We start from the raw sequence: 20,036 nt of genomic DNA on the forward strand, positions 1-20,036 counted from the left end.
AAAAACAAAAACGAAAACAAAAAACTAGTAAAAAAAAACACCATTCCTTTACAAAGGCAATTCATCTGCAGCATTCATCTCCACAAGATCTCGTCTTTACAACTATGTTTTTTCATAACTTGGTCATGCTCTTAAGGACAGCACCATAGTTACTTGGGCCTCTAAAGTTCAAGTCTACCAAAAAACTTTGCTCTAAGCATAGCTTCAGGGCAATTACTCACTCTGTGGCAATTACACTGTTGCTTTAAGAACTGGCATTTACTGCCAGTCAAATTAAAAATGTTCATACCATACTCAAGGAACACTAGTCCATGTCTAGAAGAAATAGCGAAGAATATACAACCTGAAAAGATAAAAAACACTCGACTTCTTTCTATTCTTGGGTAATGTGTCAACTCTGAAAAAAAATGGTTATTATGAATCAACGAGTTTGCATCAGGATCACAGAATCATAGAATGGTTTGGGTTGGAAGGGACCTTAAGGATCATCTAATTCCAACTCCTCTGCCATGGGCAGAGACATCTCCCACCAGACCAGGTCGCTCAAAGCCCCATCTAACCTGGCCTTGAGCACCTCCAGGGATGGGGCATCCACAGCTTCTCTGGTCAGCCTGTGCCAGGGCCTCACCACCCTCACAGTAAAGAATTTCTTCTTAATATTTAATCTAAGTCTACCCTCATTTAGTTTAAAGCCCTTGTCCTATCACTACACTCCCTATCAAAACTACTTGTTAAAACCCCTTGTTCTATTGCTACACTCCCTGACCAAGAGTCCCTCCCCAGCTTTCCTGTAGGCCCCCTTTCAGTACTGGAAGGTCGCTACACGGTCTCCCTGAAGCCTTCTCTTCTTCAGGTTGAACAACCACAATTCTCTCTGCCTGCCTTCATGGAAGAGGTGCTCCAGCCCTCTGAATGTGTAGTCTGAGAGGCAGAAAAAGAGAAGGTAGAAGACAGAGTACTCATGGGACATTCTTCATGATCAGGTAGACTGCTATATCATCTCTTGTTCCTCTTCTAAGTTCAGTGCAGGTGAAAGTCATGATTTTCACTCCCAGCAGAGTGTGATAATCCAATTGAACATGTATATAGCAGGAAGAAAACTGTGAGATAGGCTAGAAAACGGGACAAATTGATTGTAACAGTCACCAAAGACTGAAAATCATGATAAATACAACAGGAATTCCATGTGAAATGGGTTGAGAGAATTATTTCTTTCTCTAGGCTCAGGTCAAAATGCAAGCTACAGTAACATCTTTATTTCTGTGATAGAAATTACCTGGCTAATTTGTTACAATATTTTAAGAAAGGGATAATATGAAAACCCAATATGATTCTACTTTGGTGCAATCAAAAAGTCCAAGGCACTCTAAAAGATGGCCTCTCAAGGTAATTGGTAAGTTCTAGGAAGTTTTTACAAATGTATCTGCCCTTTACTGACAGAATAAAATAAAAGATTATTTAGATGGCCAAGCTCTTAATGAGATCTATTTCTTCTAGTAATGCAATTCTTGTTAATAGCTCTTTTGATACTAAGAATGAAAATCTGTTTTAGCTGCAGTGGAATTGTAGTTATTTAAGACATTAAATTCACCAACCACATTAACATGAATATTAAACATTTTAGTTTCTCATAATGACAAACAATAATATTACACAAGCACTTTCAATGATATTTTTTAAATGTTATACACCTTATGGTTTTTTTACTATACATGAAGACAAGAGTAGCTACGAAACCATTCAACTTCTGCCACCATCTCATGGCAAAAAGATCATATATATTCCTTTAGAAAGACAGTAAGAACTTTTTTAAACAGACAGGTAGAAAGTATATGTGAGGACAGACTATATCAGTTGATATTTTACTTTTGGAACAGAGTATTTGCTGGAACAGATTGAGGCTAAGAATCTAAAGTGCTTGTCCAAGCTTCTCTAACAACCTTACCTGTATGAAAACTTGGGGCAAGTCATCAGCTGGAATCATCACCCCACAATGGTCAATCTTAACAGAAAACCTGAGCCTGAATTGCTGGCAAAAGCTGAGCAAGCAGCACAAACAACATTTTCTGTTCTGATTTTAACAATGCTCACATCATTATTGCATCTGCCTTTCGTTAGTATTCTAAAAAATCATGTCAAGAACATTGCAAAAACAAAATGTGTATACTTACTTTAGCAACGTATTTGCACAAAGCTAAAGCTAAATAGCTAAAAAAGAAATAGTAATACCAAAGGATGATTCTGTGAGTAACACCTAGCTAATCAATAGACAGAAATATCAGACAATCTATCCACACATCAGACCAATCCATACTGAAAATAGTACGTTGTAACAAATGACTCATGACAAAGTGTACTCCATACTGTACAGGGAAAAACTGCATTTGTCAAATTAATTATTATTGTTAAAGCCATGCTCTCCTCACTCTGAATCTAAATTTTATTCACATCCAATAGAAATATACCTGCATTTAAAAGAGTTGAATCTAGTCCTTAGATTTCAAAAGATCAAAATAAAATACATTGGGAAATGCTGGAATTTTAGTGTTCTTAATCAAAAAGATAAATTCCTGTACTAGGTATGTTTCAGTATGTAGATGTGATGGCAGTTTTCATCGATGTGTTAAGTGCCTTAAATCTCTGTTCCCATTTAAATTTGCAATAAAACTTTTACTGACTTGAATGATGACAGTAAGAGTAATCCAGACTAATGTACTGAAAATACTGTTGCTAATTCTCAAACATATTAACAGAAGGAGTGTTCATGGTGTGTGCACATTACTACATCATTTATTGTACTATTTAACTTTTTTTCATTTCATTTCACTGGTGACATAGAACTGCACTGTGTTGAGCTGCAGCTGACATTTAAATGATGCTTTTAAGCCACGTAAGACTTCTTATTTAAAAATAAACTTGAAAGTTTGGAAAAATAAAAATTAAATAAGCCTATGAAGTAAATCAATTTTGCTGTCAGTTTTTGCCTCACACAAAAATTTTTAAAGACTGTCCCTCAGAAGCTCATTCATTCATGGGCAATACTTTGGCTCCATGTGCATTTATATAAGTAAGAAGAATTTTGGACCTCCTTTCTATTACATCAATAAGCTTTTCAATTCCTTTCCTGCCTCCTTGGCTCTCCCAGTATACTTTGTCAAGGAACAAAGACTGAAGCAACTTCTCCCGTAAACGCTGGCTCCTCAGCACTGAAACTGCAGATTCAGGGAATCTGGAAAAGCACAAAGAAAATCATCAGTTTTACCATCACTCTGAATTGCAATAATCATGTTGTGGTTTAGCAATTGATCTTATGAATATAGACTGCGACTCAGGAGAGGAAGTCCATGCATGACTAATCATATGCATGTTAATTGTATCTTTTACACAAGTAGAATTACTCATACATTTTTAGACATCCTGTAATTCACAAAATGCTTCATGGGCTGATGATATTTATTACAGTAACTTAGTGTCCCTTGCTTTTTGATTATAGTATGGTAACTCAGAGCAGTGCAAATTGCTTACAGAAGAGGTTTCCACAGAAACAAGTTTACATTAGTGGAGTTCAGACTTTCCTGTGTTACATCAGTCATGCCTTTATAGGTAAGGCATGAATCTGTTCTGTAAGGCCCTGGCAACTTGCAGATGCTACAGGTTGCATCTGCAGATGCAGATGCTAACTGAAAGTGTGTTTAGGGTAAACATAACTAAGCTTCACTGACAAATTAGATCTCCCCAAGGACCTGGCAGAAGAAACCTGGAGTTAATGTAACACTGACACAGTAATAGTATCTGTCACGCAGCTTAGGGAGCAGGACAAATCTCTTCTACACCAAGTACCCAGGCACCCTTTGTGAGCAGTACTTTATTCCTACTAAATGCTAAGGAGAGATTTTCCTTCCAACTGCAAAACCAGGAAGAAATTATCCATCTTTTTACAAAACTAATAACTTAAAACTTACTCATTGATTCCTTGCAGTATTTTGAAGTCAAGATTGTCCTCGCTTCTGTCAAAGAAACCATTATTGTCTATAAAGGCCAAATGCCTTCGGTCATGCCTTCTCTGCACTATGTGTGTCAGGTCGACAGCATCCTGATTGCTGCATTTCAGCGTCAGCCCTTGCTGCATGCAGGAATCTTCCTTCAGAGGTTTGAATCCGCAGCAGTTTCTGTCTAGCCGGTTATAGATCTAAAACCAAGCACAGCAGAGCGCCGACTGAAAACAACTTCAAACAATTTGGGGCACAGTGCCACTGTCAGACTTCGCTCACTAACCCAGCTGGCAGGAAAGCAAGCTCAGAACAAGCATAATTAAAGGGAGCAGTGAAATGGCATTAAAGACCTTGTCCCCAAATTTCATATACTGTTAGAAGCAATTTGCCAGGCTACATATTGTATCCATTTGATGGCCATGATTTGTTATGTCAGTAGGCATTCCTTGAAAATAATGGAACAATAGGACTTTGTAACAAGATGGGGAATACAATTCAAGTTTTTACCAAAATGCTGTAGTTTTGTTTTTTTTTTTAATTTTCTCTGTGAGCACAATAGAAATAGCACAACCTGACATACACGAAGGGCCTCTATTTTGTAGACTTTATCAGACTTACACAAGCAAAAAAAAAAAAAATTATTGAAAAGATGAGCAAGAGGAACATTAAGTCAGTCACCAGAACCTACCAAATGCAGGAATGAGGAGTGCATTTCTAAACACAGAGAAGCCTCCGTGAGCTGCCCTGTGGTGCATGCTTCAATGACATTATGGCCCAGGCTATTGTTTCACACGCAAATGCTCGCTTATTCATCACACAGCACTTAGCTGGGAGGAATACATCTGGTCTAACTTTAGCGGTGTAAATGCTAAGCATCTCTCCTGACCTAGTCATTTCTGTTTCTTATGTAAACAATGACAAGTACTAGGCACCCCCAGTGCAAAGGATGCCATTTTAGGATAACTGTCTTGCATGGGAAGGATAAATCACTCTTCACAGGTACTTCTACCCTCTGGTGTGTAGATGAGAATAAATGCCCAGCATTTCCAGGGCCCTGAGTGCACAGATAGGCCTTAATTGGCCTAATCAGCCTCACCTGGGACCTCCACACCCACACCTACCCTCTCTCTGCCCACTGGCCCAGGAGCTCTATACAAGTTCAGGCTCAGGCCCCTAGTTCTCCTCTGGGCCTTGCTGTGGGAGCACCTGTTCCTCATCTTGTTACCTGGTGCTCCTGAATTGTTGCTTGGTGACCTTGGAGCTGGATTGCCACCTTGTCTCTGCCTGATGCTCACTGAGCTACCTGAGGGACCCACTGTCATTCCTTCTGGGCTGCCTCTTGGGCCATAGGACCAGCCACGCTGTGTGGATGTCCTGCCCTGGCTTCCCCTGGGGAGCACCCCTGTTCTTGCTCACAGGTGTTTGCAGAGCAGAAGACAGGTAAGATGCCTCCAAGGCTTAATGAGTATCTAATTAATGTTTTTTTTTTCCTCTCCTTGTTCACTGTGTGCTGCTAACTCTTAAAACTGCTCTAAGCATAAAAATAATAACACTCATGTAAACATGAAACCTTCTAAAGTTAGTCTAAATTTTTGACACCCCACTGAAATGAAGTGTTGTGACTTCTCATGATTTAGAGCTGTGCTTAAAGTTAGAAAGGCCTCCTATGTTTTTTCATCAGATGAAAGTCCAAGAGTTGTTTGTGTTCTCTTACATAGCACTATTGCCACTGGTCTTGCTGCCAGTGTTTATTTTCAGCTGAGAAAATCCTGAGGAAAGGAATGGATTTCTCTCTCTTCCTTGCTGAGCAGCATTCAGCATCTTCAAGCCCAAGAGCCCCTGTTGTTTGCAGTGTTGTAGCTCATTTCTCATTTAATTTATTCTAAGTTTTGCCAAAAAGTGAAATAGAGATTTACAGACTCCTTTGATGCATAGCCCTAATTCGTCTTCACCACACCTCATTACATGCATTAAATAGATGAGGAGATCATGTTTTTGCAGACAGCCTCTTCATAATGCCTTCTGTTAGTGTTAAGGCAGAACACTGGGATACTCTGGAGCTGATGTTGCAACCTTAACAGTTTAACACTGATTTGTTATATATTTATGTATGTACATGAGTGCTTCAAAACTCCATAATTAAAAAAATAATTTTTACTTTTAATGTCCTTACTTTACCTGAGTTCTTGAAGACAAGTAAAGGTCAAACACAAGCATTTTTCAGCTTGCTCCTATGTTTTATATTATTTGTTATTTGAATTCAGAAGATAGGAATCTCTTTAAGGGCACCAAAGCCATTCTGATGGAAGCATGTTTAACAGGGAATACTTCTCACCAGTACTCTTTCTGAAAAATTCATGAAGCAGTTTTTATCAATGTTCTGTAGCTTACCACACTAGACTTGGCACTGTTAAGGTATTTTTATTGATATTAAGCCCAGTTTCTGCTATGATTAATTTCAGACTATTATAATCAATGTCCTCTGAATATCTTGAACACTATCTTGTTATCTTGATGTTTATGCTCTTCAAAGTCTAAGCTGTTCGGTTATCTTTGCACCACAGTCATGGTAAGCACATTGTAATGTGTATTTTAATGATTCTTAAAACTCTCTTTAGCTTTTTCTGCATCATTGATTCTGGTTCCATCTTATATGCACAAGAGGAGAAAATTCACCTGCAGTAGTGTATTGATGTGGCTTTTCTGGGGGAACTGCAGATCCAGGTAGGTTCCATGGAGGCTCTAATTACCTTGCTGATGCAGGCAGCTTTTTAACAGGATATTGCAATTGAGACCTCCTGGAGCAAACTCCTAAGAACTTTGATTTTTTTTTTTGTACATATGTCTGCACAAAACCATACATAAGAAAGGTGTTAGAAGGTTTTTTGGCCTTTTCCAGTCTAGAGGTGGGCAGATCAACATGGAAATAACTAGAGACAGGAAAACCTCTTGGTGCATAAAGCCACATATTCTTTACCATAACTGAAGACTGAAATCATTGAAAAGCTTGAAGTTTTCCACTCAAAACTAGTTACCTGGTGGTATAAAGCAACCCAGGTTAGAAGGGTCCTCAAGAGATCATCAGGTCCAACATTAATATGTATGATAACAGTATAAACATTTGTACCCACAAGCAGCATTTGCAAGATAATTAGTCTATTAAACAAAGTTGCTTATTTATTTAGACTATTAAACAAAACTACTGGAATCCTCGCTTCTATTAGGGCTACACACCATAGCTTGGCATTTTAAAATTGGAAACCCTTCTTAGCATTTTTCATGTTAGAATCCTGTAATGTGCTGATAGACTAAAGTCTGAGAGCACAGGTAAAATTTTAACCTTTGAACTGTAAGACCTTCTTTCACTCACTTTCTGGTATGTACTATCTTCTTTGGTAGGCAACTGGAAGCATAAACTGACACCAGATACAAATGAGGGCAATTTTTTTTGTGTACAGTTCTATCCTGTTGTACTTTATTTCAGCTGACCTCTCCTTCTGGATAATAAGATTTCTATTATGAAGTTTAAAAACTTGTCTTAGGGGACTTTAAAATAATAAGAAAAATACAGAATTCATGTGAATTCTCAAACTGTTCAGAAACAAAAACAATGGCATGAAAATATTAAAACTGATGCATTATGTACTATTTCTATATGGGTATTACTATGTTTAGTACCAAAAAAACCCACGTATGACCTTATACCAGTTTCAAAGGGTTATTTGCTCATAGTGGAACTAAAGATGGAGTCATCAGACAAGTGACAGTATATTTTTAGAGAAGAATTTCATGCTCTATGTTTAACAAGTCTATAGAAATGCAATTTTCAGGCAAAAAAAATTGAAGCATCATTCATCCTGTAACAGAACTGAGAAAGGCAGGGATAGACTATGCATAAAGCAAGGCATGATTTCTGTATTTCAAGAAATGCAACTCTAAAAAGCTGAATTATATGCAACTCGAATGCAGTGCACAAAACTAGTGCTTACTGTAGTTTTAAATACAGATAGCATTATATAAACCAGTAAGTGCTGCAGGAGGCTTAGCAACTCTGACCTGTCTGGCAGGCAGGGGTGATTGGAAACAGTGCTGTATCTCAGGAAGGTTTAAAATTAGCTGCCATCCATATGCAGGTACTCCAGTATTAATATTCTACTGTATAATTATTGTAACTGTGGTCATGTGGTGTCATAATACCACAAGGCAAAGCCCTGGCATGGTATTATTTAGAGAACTAATCCTTATGTGCAAAACCTAACTGAAGAACAGCAGCTTTGTTGTTCATCAGTTACTGCTCTACTCCTTCCTCATTAAGTCTAAACACTAAGTCACTGGTAAATTTTTTTAAAAGGCAGAAAATTTACCACTACAACTATTGTCTTGATCCATATTTCAGTTGACTAAAACCAAGCAGCTGAACCCTTTCTCATCATGAGAACAGAGCTTTGCAGTTGTGAGCAGTCAAGGACCATGTCCAGTGAAAGGAGTCAAGGAGAAACAGTATGCCTGACTCAAAGGTGAAATAAAAACAAGATGTTTCAAGACAAAAGCCTTTGCTTCCTCTTTTGGAAAATGAGTCAGTCAAGTTCCTGATTTTTCCATGATTACAAGCTGAGTTTTGAACATTTTAATCATAAACAAATGACTTCAAATTGTGCAAATTCATCTTTCCCCAATCTTAAAACAAACTAAAATTACTTTTCTAACAGTCCTGTGTGCTCATGTGACTTTTGAGGCAGATAACTGTGTTCTATAAATGTTTTACCTGCAGAAGAAAATCAAAGAGTGCCATCTTGGACCATTCATGATGGTGGATTTCAGTACAGCCCCACTCAACTTTGGGAACTTTACCATTCTGCCAGCATTTCTGCTTCAATAGTTGCTGATATCTCCCCCAGGTTAATCTCACTGAAGAATGGGTATTGTTATCTGTTGGACTCAGTGAGGAATCCCAGAGAATAACAGGACAGGCTTGACCAGCTGAAAAAGGAAAAACAAATAATTGCTATACTGGAGCTATACAGACTTGCTTGATCTTTCTTTAGACATTGCCTAAGCATCAATAATTATAGCATTTTACAGATGTGGCAGAAAAAAAAAATGCCACAGACAAATAACTTGACATCCTTTGGTTAATGTGGTCTTATTCCACATCTAAAACCAGCCACCACAGGAATGGACAAAGAACAGACATTGTAACTGCCTTCAGTGTACAGAAGACTTTTTTCTCTTTGAAGCAGGAGATTAATGTAAGAAGTCATATATTAAACCAAACTATTACAAAGTTCATAGGTAGACTTAGAGCCTACAATGCTGTTGTGAACCAATGCTCTAGGTTTCCCTCACTGCAGTGAATTGATGATGATTTACAAGAGCTGAAAACTTCTCTCAAAGGGTGTTTTCCTGGGTAATGGGCATAAAAAGATTACAAATCCTATACTCAAAGTGGATTTATACTGTTTTCTTTTGGTATTGTATGCCTATAATGTATGATTTCACAATCCTGAAATGATGTATGAGAATACTGTAGAATATGAACCTAGCATGAATAAACACTTTGACAAGTATTTCTTTTATTATACAACTATAACACGAGCTAGCTTTTTTTCTACAATGATTATGGCCACATTCTTTAATTCTTTTTCTCTGTAAAGAATATTCCACTTTTTCCTGAAACTGGTAAGTCAAGTGTCTTAGCTTTGGTGAATTCAAGTGTTTGTAGTATTTAGTGGGAAGTAGCCTCTGCAAAGAATTTAAAATACGCTAAAATACATTTCACTCAATATCAAATAACAGGCATGTGTATCCTCTTTAGGAAAGTGGTACTTTCTATTTCATTGCTGACTCAATGCTTCTGTTGCTGCCTTAAGCAGTCAAGGATCCAGGACTGACTGCGGTTTGTACACACTTTAAAACAAAGAAAATATTTATATTTTTGGGTGTAGACAGAAGGCCAGGATACAATGTCTTGGTATGGACAGGAGGAACCATTCAACTGCAGAGCTGTCAGCTAATAAATAACAGGTGTTGGAACATGTGCAAAGCTTTAGAATTTATTTATATTTGTCTTGAATGTCAATAAACCTAAACACCACAGTTGTATAACTCATGGGATAGTTATATGCAGCCCGTAGAGAGACAAACTGTGTCTTCTGTATGCACTTGGACCCAAAGATGCATCTGAAAAGAAGCGCTCAATCTCTCATGAAAGCAATGAGCTTCATGGCAACTTCTCCAGAGGCAACCTGGACAGATGTCTGTACAGAGAAAATTGGCATCCGTGACAAGCAGGAAGGTTAAAAAAAAAAAAAGCCAATGCAAATGTTCTATCTGTAAGCAGAATGAATTGCTGATGGATCTCCACTGAGCTGAATCAAAAAGCACTTTCTTCAGTGGATGCTGACTGATCTGAAACAGGTAGGAAATTCTTTGTCCAGAATTAGCAGTGAATCATACGTAAAGATCTACCTTTTTGTTGCCAAAAAAAGCATGATAAGACCCCACATGCAGTCAAGCTCAAATGTGTGTTCAGTTTCATTAGGAAAAGTAGAGAAAAGCAAAATCTTCTCAAACACCAGAATGTATTTGATCTTCTCTCTGACACAACATGTGCATACAAGGTAGTCCTCAAACTAAACCAAGATGCAGCTCTCCGCCTCTTCAACTCCCCTCTCCATTGCCTGATGGTTTCTTAGGAACCCAGGTGGTGTCCTTTTGTTAGGAATATCAGTCTCTCTTTCACTATCATCAGTACTTCCTTTATCAGCATTGTGCACCAGCATCTTTTCTCGGAGGGGGGGGGGGGGGGGGGGGGGGGGGGGGGGGAGTGTTGAGCACTCCTGAAAAATCAGGCTTCTCTACGGAGATGCTTGAATAAGCATTTAAGAATTCAAATTCAGAAACCCTGGCCGTTTCCCAATCTCTCTCACTCTAGCTCCATCACTGACATTGTAGATGATTTTAGCCAAGTCAGGTCAACTATTAGCTAGGCTACTCTACCAAACCAGTGGGAGAAATCATACAAGCAATAAGAACTGCCACCAAAAAGCAAAGGACAGTGTCCTTCAGGACCAAATCTGATCTTTTATTTTTGTATCTCTGACAGCAGCTTATGTAACTACTTGCAAAATTTTTCCACAAGCCAAACACACAAACTGTCTTCTAACAAAACAAACATCTCCTGTCTATCCAAAAGGGACATGATAAACAATAGTAACATAAATACTTGAAAAATATGAATAATATCTTGCCAGTTTCCATTAAGACACAAAAACAATGTTAACAGACCAAGGCTAAATCCAGGAAATGTTTGCATTTCAGAGGAAATGGGAGCAGAAAAGATGAGCCAAAATAAAATCTTTCAACTCTGTAATATAAATTGAATTACAGGAATATGAAACAGCAGCTTCAGTAAAGAGCAGTGACTCAATTTTTTGACACTGGCAGGAAAAATATGAAGATGCTGAATTAAAGCAGATAAGGGGGTTGATTAATAGCTGCATGAATTGGCATGACCCCAGCGAGGTAGGGAGAGTTGTTCTGCTTCAGAGCTCCCAAGCATGGGGCTGAAGTAAACTGAGCAATGGAAAGCAAGGCCTGACCAGGAGCTCCCAGTCTGACAGCCAGAACTAAAGGGGTCCAGCACATGTCAGAATACATCCAATTGTTCTGGGAGGGCCTCTTTCCTCTGCAGTTTTATATGGTAACACAGAAGGTTAATGCTTTGCTGCTGCTGCAGCTCCAGCAACCAAGGATGCCACTGCTGCTTGTAACTGAAGGACCTGGGGTCTGAAATAACTTCTGATAAACCCACCATGAGAGAAGGAAATACTGTGACAGCACCGGTGAAGCTTGGCTTCAAAGCAGATTGACTTCATTTTCTTTTCGTCTGCTGTTTTAGACTCATTTAACCAGTTGGCTACCTAAAGATGAAAAGATCTGCAAAATTTCACGGAAAAGTCTTTCGAAACTTGTACTGGAACCAGCTTCCTAGTAATTCATATGGATTTTTCAGCACCAAAATATTTCTAAAAATTCCTTTGGCCCTTAGGGTCCACTGTGTCAGGGAATCCTGGGCTGAGTAAGCTAACACAAGGGAAACCTCAGGTTGCTGAGGCTAGACTGCCCCAAGGTGCTCAAACTGCTTCATTCACAGTTAGGTAACGTTCCCCAGCTTGGCTTCTGTATCAGTATCATCTTAGATATCCAGACACCATATCACTTTAAAAATGGTCTACATGCTTTTTAAGCATATTTGCATAAATACTTTTGCAAATGTTATCATACCATATTGTGTACTAACTTATATCCACAGCATTTTTTCCGACTTTGAAAGAAATACTTTCAAACGTTCCCAAGAGAGCTTCAATAAAGAAAGCAGGTCTTTCATGAGGTGCTTAAAGCCCTTTCTCGAGCTCATCATTGTTTGCAGTGATGCAGTACAGTTTACCGCTGCCACACTTGAAAGGAACAATTTAGTTGCCCATGTAGTATCAGGAAGGGATAATTTAGTGTAGAAAGCTGAGGGGTACTGATACAGAGCATTATTTCAACTTGAGAGTTTGTTTTAGATGAAATTCTGAGAGCAAATGCAAAGGACAGAAGCAGGAAGAATGGAGAAGTTAGGCTATTTATTTTTTCCTCCTACTGCACCTTATTTGCAATGTTTCTGTCCCATGTGCATATGGATGTCCAAATTAAGGAGTTCATGAAATCTGTTGATCTCTAGCCTATGGACTGCACTATTGCTCATACACAGCCTTCTCTACCCAACAAAATACTGGAAATATACCCACTGGTACTTCTCTGAGAGGTACAGCATTATGGTATAAGTTGTTTGGGTTGGTAGAACACCGGGACAGACAAATTGAAGCGCTTTAGAGTATTCTGAATGCATAAAGCAATGCCAGATTTTTATTACTCCCTATTTTGCCCTAACATTAATGATTCATATTACCCTTACCTGCTTTTGCACAACTCATGGTGGGATGGCCAAGGCAGGCTGATAGTGCAGGGTATAACAGGAAAATCTATGGCTCCATTAATCACATGGAAGCCAATAAAGCAAAACGACAAGTGTACCTAGTGGAGCTGTCTATCACGTGTCATTCGTCTGCTTGCACTAAACTAACCATGAAGGGTTGTTACTCAGAGGAAGAGCTTCTTGCACTTTTCAGGAACAAAAAGTTCTGGCAAATAGTCAGCTCAATCCTCAGCTAAGAAGCCCCACTGGACTGAGTACACCTGTGCTTGCTCCTTTCGGCACAGGATCAAACATAATTAGCCACATTTACCACATCAGAAAACTGGGGGGGAAGAGGGGTGGTAATTGGCATGCAGTAGCTCAGGCCTTAAGCAAGAGATGCAACAAAACTGTGCAGCAGTTGCTGTGCTGTGTACCAAAAGCTGAGCAAAGACTTCAGCCTCATCACTAAGGTCCAAGGAGCCCAAGTCCTCTCCCTTTGGTGGTGAGCTGCAGAAGAGCAGCAAACCCCTCCTCCTGTGTTACTTCATCAGTGACTCGTGCCCTGGCAAACCCCAGCATCGTCCTACGCTGCTGCTGAGCCAGAGGCAAGCTGTGCAGTCATTTTACTTTGCTGCTCTGCAAGGTGACCAAGGTTGGTCTGTGCCACTAAGCAAGGTCACTGAAGTCTCTCCTCTATTCCTTAGGTTAGGACCGTCAAATAATAAAGATTCTCCATCCTGTGTTATTAATGTGACCATACCAAAACTCATACACACAAGAGCCATCCTCTGCTTTCTCCACAACAGATGGAGCTTTATGATAATTTTTTGGTTGCTTTACAGGCTAATCCTTTTTGGTTTATAGGTGTTTTGGAGCTCACAGCATGTTCATGCCTTGTAGTTAGCAATAGGAGTAATGAGTGCTTGTGTGCACCCGGACTTGTGCTCTCTGCCTGTAAGACTGAACTTGCAAGGGCTTTGCTCACCTGTACTCCCCAGGCTATTTATGTTAGATCAATTAACTGCAAAAATATGAGGGAAAGAGTTACCATGCCCGATTTTTCCATGCATGATGGAAAAAGAATATAGAGCATAAAAAGGTCCAGTTAACACTGAAGAAGGTTTACAATTAACTAGGAAAGAGAAGGGCAGTAGCCAGAGAAATTGCATACAGTATTTCGCTAGGCTTTTAAAGAAAACACATCAGTGAGGGAATTGTGGGAATAAAGGAAACAAAACCTCTACAGGGATTTACTAAGTGGTTCTTTGAAACTGCTCTGACAAATGAATGACAGTTTTGAGAAGCTCATTTTTTAAGATTTTAATGCTACATCAAACATGTCTTGTTACATCACATCACAACTGAGGCAAGCTAAAGGGAGGTGTCGTGGGGAGAGAGATGTCAGCCCAGAAGCTGTGTACATTTGTAGACACACACAATCTCTACTCCTGCACTGCTCTCTTTCCCATATGAATAACCATGATTATCAGAAGCTGCCCTGCAAAAACCATTGGAGAGCCCACCTAATCTTAACCTAAACGCATGCAAGTAAGTTAGAGAAATAAGCTCACTAAGTGTCCATATTGCTCTTAGGAATATGCTTTTGTTCATTTTCTCAACACAAAGGTGTGTTTTCAAGATTATGCTAAATACAAGCATGCAAATAGTAATGGGCGCAAGTAGCTACTAGGCATCTGAGCTCCAGCATATTTTGAGGCTAAAGAAATGGAGAGAGACAAGGTACGGCAACTGTTCCAAATCCTCTGTTCACCCTTTAGCTGGAAAAAATGAAGTGGGACCAAAATAACGTTATTTCTCTTCTCATCACCTAGCAACACTCTTCTTGCTATAGGAACATAGCCAGTTATGTGGAAAAGAAAACTAAAATGAGCAGAATGACTCTCTCTGTCCCAGACAGTCCAAAACATGCTTCAAGGTGACAGACACCGGGTGACACAATGCACAATTAGCCTAATGGGCGCTCACAGGGGCTTGCGGTCTGTCAGCTCTGCAGCCACACCAGGCACAATTCCTCCAACCGAACTACCTTAACTCTTCCTGACAGCTCTAGAGCAATAAATCTCCTGCCTAAAAATAACCTAGGCATAATGTATCTTCCATGCTCTGCAAGTACGAATAATATTCAGAAGCCACCAAACTGTTATTCCTAGAGATTCATTCACACAGTTGCACAGGCTGCCAAAGGGAAGATTTACAAAGTAGGAACAAATCAGAGATCGCTAGGTCCTCCTCCTGCTGTCAGATTTTAGAAAGTCATTCCTGAATTACTTGTTCATTGTTTCTTTTTTTTTTCTGACAGATGGATCGATATAAAAATATTTTCTATAAGCTAATTTCAGCAGCAAGAAATGAACAGCAAAAACAAATAGCTGGCCACTTCAGCAATGATTCATTAAAATGCAACGTAGTCCTTTAGGGTTGTGATTTGCAACTGTACAAAAATAGCAGTTACGCTGAAGATGTTTAACAAGATGGCTATGTTAGAAGTAAACTTCTAACTGACATTACGTCTGAAATCTATCTTTAATTTCACTATATGATAGAAAGCAAAAATTTGCACTGAAAATTGTTTAAACCAATCATGTAACCGGCATACTGCGTTATTTCCTGTATATATTTCTGTCTGCATAATATATAATGAAGGTATGTGTAATGAGCCTCAAAACGTCAAGCTGGATTCACTGAGATGTAGTAATATTTTTTGAATTATCAGGGGAGAGGGAAGATATTTTTTTTGAAAATTGACAGTTTCCAGAGTCAGTAGTAGCATTAAGCTTCTTCAGGAAGTCCCCTACCTCTCCAAGTAGGTTATCTGACAAAATACAAAACACCTTTCCTACACCATCTGTTTGAGAGATTAATTCTTGTGCTCGCTTTCAATAATATCTTATTGAAGTCAAATCTAAGAGATGAGAAAACAAAACAAGACAAACAAAAAAACAGAAATGCTCATCGAATCACCAGGTAATCTTCTGGAATTTCTTTCACCTCTTTAGTCATTCTGTACAATGCCATGCGATCTACAGATGACTCCCTCTCTTTTTTCGCATTCTATAGTCTCATGGACAGCGAATCGTTAGAGCAACTCAATTATTGTATTTATTCTAAATTTCAGGGTACAGTATCCTTTGGACAGGACAATTACATGGAAGAAATTGCAGACAGATATCAGCTTTACTCCCCTGCAACAACTGGATTAGTTCTCAGACTAGCAGGAGTTAAAGGCTGCTGCTGTCCTGCAGTTAATGTGGGAAGGGGAAGGAAACCTCAGCACCCCATCTGGAAGCTGAAAATCATAGGAATGTGTTACCTTGGAAGAACTCCGACTTCCTGCTTACAGAAGGTAAGCTCCTGTTTAGCCCCAAGATCCTATCCAAATGAAAGGCAAACACTTCGCTCATGTCAAGAGGTCTTTTGATGATGCCACAGTGCCCTCGATTACAAGCAGCTTCTGTGGTGCTGGGACCCCTCTCAAATACTACCAGGACTGCTTTCTGAGAAGGTACTTCTTGGATGCTCTCTATTGGAGAATCTGCCAGCATACGCATGCTTAGGATATCTTCTTTGCTCAGCCAAGAGGGAGAGCTCTCGCTGTAAATCCTGATATTGCTCTCCTCAGCCTGGCGCTGTGCCTTTAGACCTCCAGAAATCCCCCCAGGTCTCTGGTGACCTCGCTTCCCGATTGCCATTTCTTTCTGCCTGTGTTCATCCAGGTGGTGCTTTCCTGCCTCCGGAGCTATTGCTGCTCCCTTTGCGCCTGCAGCACGTGTGGCCCTCCCCGGCTGCTGGACAAAGGTCTCTTCCTGGCCAGTGAAAGCGGCTTTCGGAAAGTGCTGCCCATAGGACAAAGGGATTGCATGTTTCTTCCTGCGCTTTGGCTTCACCGTGCCTCTGATGTTGGCAGGCTTGCTGCGCTTGGACCGCAGGGTGATATAAACTACATTGTGTGGCACCGAGGTCCCATTGCCACCAAGCTGGGGTTCCTGGAAGCTGGGTGGTGACAGGGTGCCATCCAGTGGGATGCCCAGAAAAGGAGTTTGAGCTGCATCTTGGAGACTTCTGGAACTGATTTTTTGGTGTCCTCCTCTGTGCTGGGGTAAAACGTGACCTACTTGACTGACAAGGAATCCCAGGTAGATCACACAAGCAGTGCCCACCAGCAGATTCCTCCTTGTCCTCGGTCGCCTGCAGGTCCACAGCCTCAGCACCCGTGGGGAGCAGAGGCAGCAAATAAACAAGTTTTTGATTTTACCTGGCTGATCAAAGAAGGTCATTTCTCTAGCAAATCCGCATGATGAAAACAGCATAAAGTCTTCCGTACATTCCAGCCAGGATGATGATGATGCATGATTTCCCTTCCCCGATTTCTATTTCTCCTTTTCCAAATAGCTTCCAGCATGGATGATGGACAGAGGCTACTGATATGCCTGGGAATGTGTTCAGTACTAAGGATCCAGACACTCCACCTCTACAAGCCGTTAAATTCTTATCAGCCACCACGGGGCAAGTGATTGGCTTCAGAGAATGAATGGAGCCAGCTACGTAAGCAAAGTTTACTGACTTGTAGCCTAAAATATCTGAAGTTCTCCTTTGTAAACTGCAAAAAGAAAAGAGTTGAGCTGATAGTAGCATTTCATTTCATTACTCCTGTACAGTATCTGTGGTTCTATATTTTAAGAGACAAGTTCTAGGTGAGACAGTATACATAAATCCAGAAACATGACAGAATACATCTTTCACTTTCTAATTACAATACAAATTAAACACCAAAATCATGAAATACAGGCTCAATTTGCAATCTCAGCTAGATGTATTCCATCATTAGAAGAAAAGCTTTTCAAACCCAAATCATTATCTTTTTCTTATGAGACAAGAGTCTTTACTAAAACTCATGTTATGGAAATGCTGTAAATTATAAAATATTATCCACCAATAACTATAGCAGTTAAATATGCACATATTCTCTAATACAAAAAGAAAGTAGCAGTGCCACATGTCTAGAGTTTAATAGGAATATAGTTCACATAATTCATAAGCCCCCATTAAAGAAGAAAGATGGTTAATTCTTTACACTCTCATGAAACCATAAAATAGGATCTAGATATAGTTTTTCAAATAAAATGACAGTGGCTTATACACCCTTTCAAAGAAACAAAGATATATTAAGTGCACACTGTATACTTACTGCTATAAAAATGTAAAATTTAAAATCTCTTACCTATTCAGCTTGACTCATCCTTTGTTCTGGTAAACTCCTTAGGTTAACAAAAATAACTTAGTAAAACTGACGTTCTCGAAGTATGCTAGCACATATTTCATTTTTAAATATGGTCCACATGTAGGTATTTCATTACAAGCTAAATACTCTTTGGAGCCTAACTGTACTGAGAGGTTGTTTGCATGTGAACTGCTATAAACTTACATGAACCTCACGTTATTAAAAAAAAAAAAAAAAAAAAAAAAAAAGAACTTCTATTTTAAATTCTGTAATGAAAAGTCCTGTGAAGTATGTGCCTTCCAAAAGTGCATTCCATCCATTTCTAACTCCTGAGGGCCCTCTAGTGCGCTGCAGGCAGATGTACTGAAGAAATTCCTGCTTTCCACGGTTTTCCCTTTTTAAAAAGAGGGCCTTCTGACTTTTAGATCTTTTGAGAATTGTATGTTCTTGTGAAGAGAAATGAAAAACAGACCGTGGTTTTAAACTGCTGTTAACATGCTATTAAACAGGAGCATGTTTTCTATTTGTGCTTTCCAAAATGAGGCACAGCAGTCACTATGCAGATGGAAAAGTCAAGGCAGTAAGATGTTAACAGCTTGTGAAAAGTTAAGCAGTGAGACAATGGCGCAGCTATGACTTCTGACTCCTTGCCTAGTCCAAGTACAAAATAATAAAATCTCTGTTTACTGTAATTTAAACTAAAAGAGACATTCTCTGCTCCATTATTAATACTCTAAGGGGAACAGATTGTTTAAGGAAATGGTTTCTGTTTCAGATGGGTCTAATTTGAATTTATAAAAGTTTGTGAGTGGATTTTTTTCACTGACCTCACTTTTCTTTACTTTTTGTCTAAATATGTACTACCAAGTTAAGACTTCAAGATCCCTAGCCATTACTAGGAAAAGAGCTTTTTCCAAGTCTGAGTTCTTGGAGGAATGGAGATCATAAGAAATCTATCTGGCTCTTAAGCTCTTCTCTCAATTTTTAGTTCAAATTCAACTGCAGGGATGTATCCCACCCCCCCCCCCCCCCCCCCCCCAAAAAAAAAAAAAAAAAAAAAGAGAGAGAGAGATTAATTGATTAATTTTAAAAGCTCCAGACAAGTGTATCAAAAATCTCAGTATAGATATGGCTACTGTTGCTTAATATCTTTCACACTTTAAAGAAGTTCCCCAATGCAGACATTATTAGATCAGCCTTAGATGCTTGAGGGTCCTGCTGAAAGATGGATGGTTGTTAGCTAGAGTTATCAGCTTTGCAGCCCCTTTGACCAACCGTGACCATAAATCACTTACAGTGAAAATAGCCTCCTATATTCCATTTAATATCAGTGCAAAATATCAGCAAATTATGCAGATAAAATCAGGGCATGGAGCATATTTACACATACACATGCAATCTTTTGAAGCTTAAGATAGGCTTTCCCCTTTAAACATAAACAATGTAAAATAAACAGATCATTTAATTACACCTTTTGGATTTTGTTTCGACTTACTGGTGATTTTGAAAGCAGGCAATTCATCATGAAGCTTATAACCACTGCACATCTTTCAATTAATGCAAAATTTTATTATTATTATTTTTAACTTGCATTGCTAATGGCACAGAGTTGCTTGGGTTGGTAATGTAACACACTGCAATAGCTAATTTTGAATGTCCAGTTCTTGCACGTAGACTGTACCATGACCTGTCCATGGCAATCAAGCAGTTCAGAAATACAGTCAATTCCAGTTACTAAAAGCTTTCCTTTGGTATGGCATTTCTTTTAACTTTTGTAACCTATACGATCTTCCTACAACAATTCTTTAAAGGTTATCTAGAAGAAAGTATAAAAGGATTT

At 39.1% G+C, this 20,036-nt stretch overlaps 1 protein-coding gene and 1 long non-coding RNA gene across 2 annotated transcripts; one reads left to right on the top strand and one right to left on the bottom strand.

The window, feature by feature from the left end:
* Positions 1-1,605: 1,605 nt before the first annotated feature.
* On the bottom strand, positions 1,606-18,408 carry GASK1B (golgi associated kinase 1B). The gene is made up of 5 exons (XM_013175211.3): positions 18,197-18,408; positions 16,289-17,575; positions 8,758-8,972; positions 3,963-4,189; positions 1,606-3,229 (listed from the first exon to the last, which is right to left on the bottom strand). The coding sequence occupies exons 2-5, from the start codon at positions 17,283-17,285 to the stop codon at positions 3,022-3,024; spliced, it is 1,647 nt and encodes a 548-aa protein (XP_013030665.1). The 5' UTR covers positions 17,286-17,575; positions 18,197-18,408; the 3' UTR covers positions 1,606-3,021.
* LOC106032291 (uncharacterized) lies at positions 5,296-8,525 on the top strand. Its single transcript, XR_001204760.3, has 3 exons — positions 5,296-5,432; positions 6,611-6,716; positions 8,389-8,525. It is a non-coding gene; the product is annotated as an uncharacterized lncRNA (long non-coding RNA).
* Positions 18,409-20,036: the final 1,628 nt, after the last annotated feature.

This window comes from Anser cygnoides, chromosome 4, assembly GCF_040182565.1.
Source record: "Anser cygnoides isolate HZ-2024a breed goose chromosome 4, Taihu_goose_T2T_genome, whole genome shotgun sequence".
Taxonomy (NCBI): domain Eukaryota; kingdom Metazoa; phylum Chordata; class Aves; order Anseriformes; family Anatidae; genus Anser; species Anser cygnoides.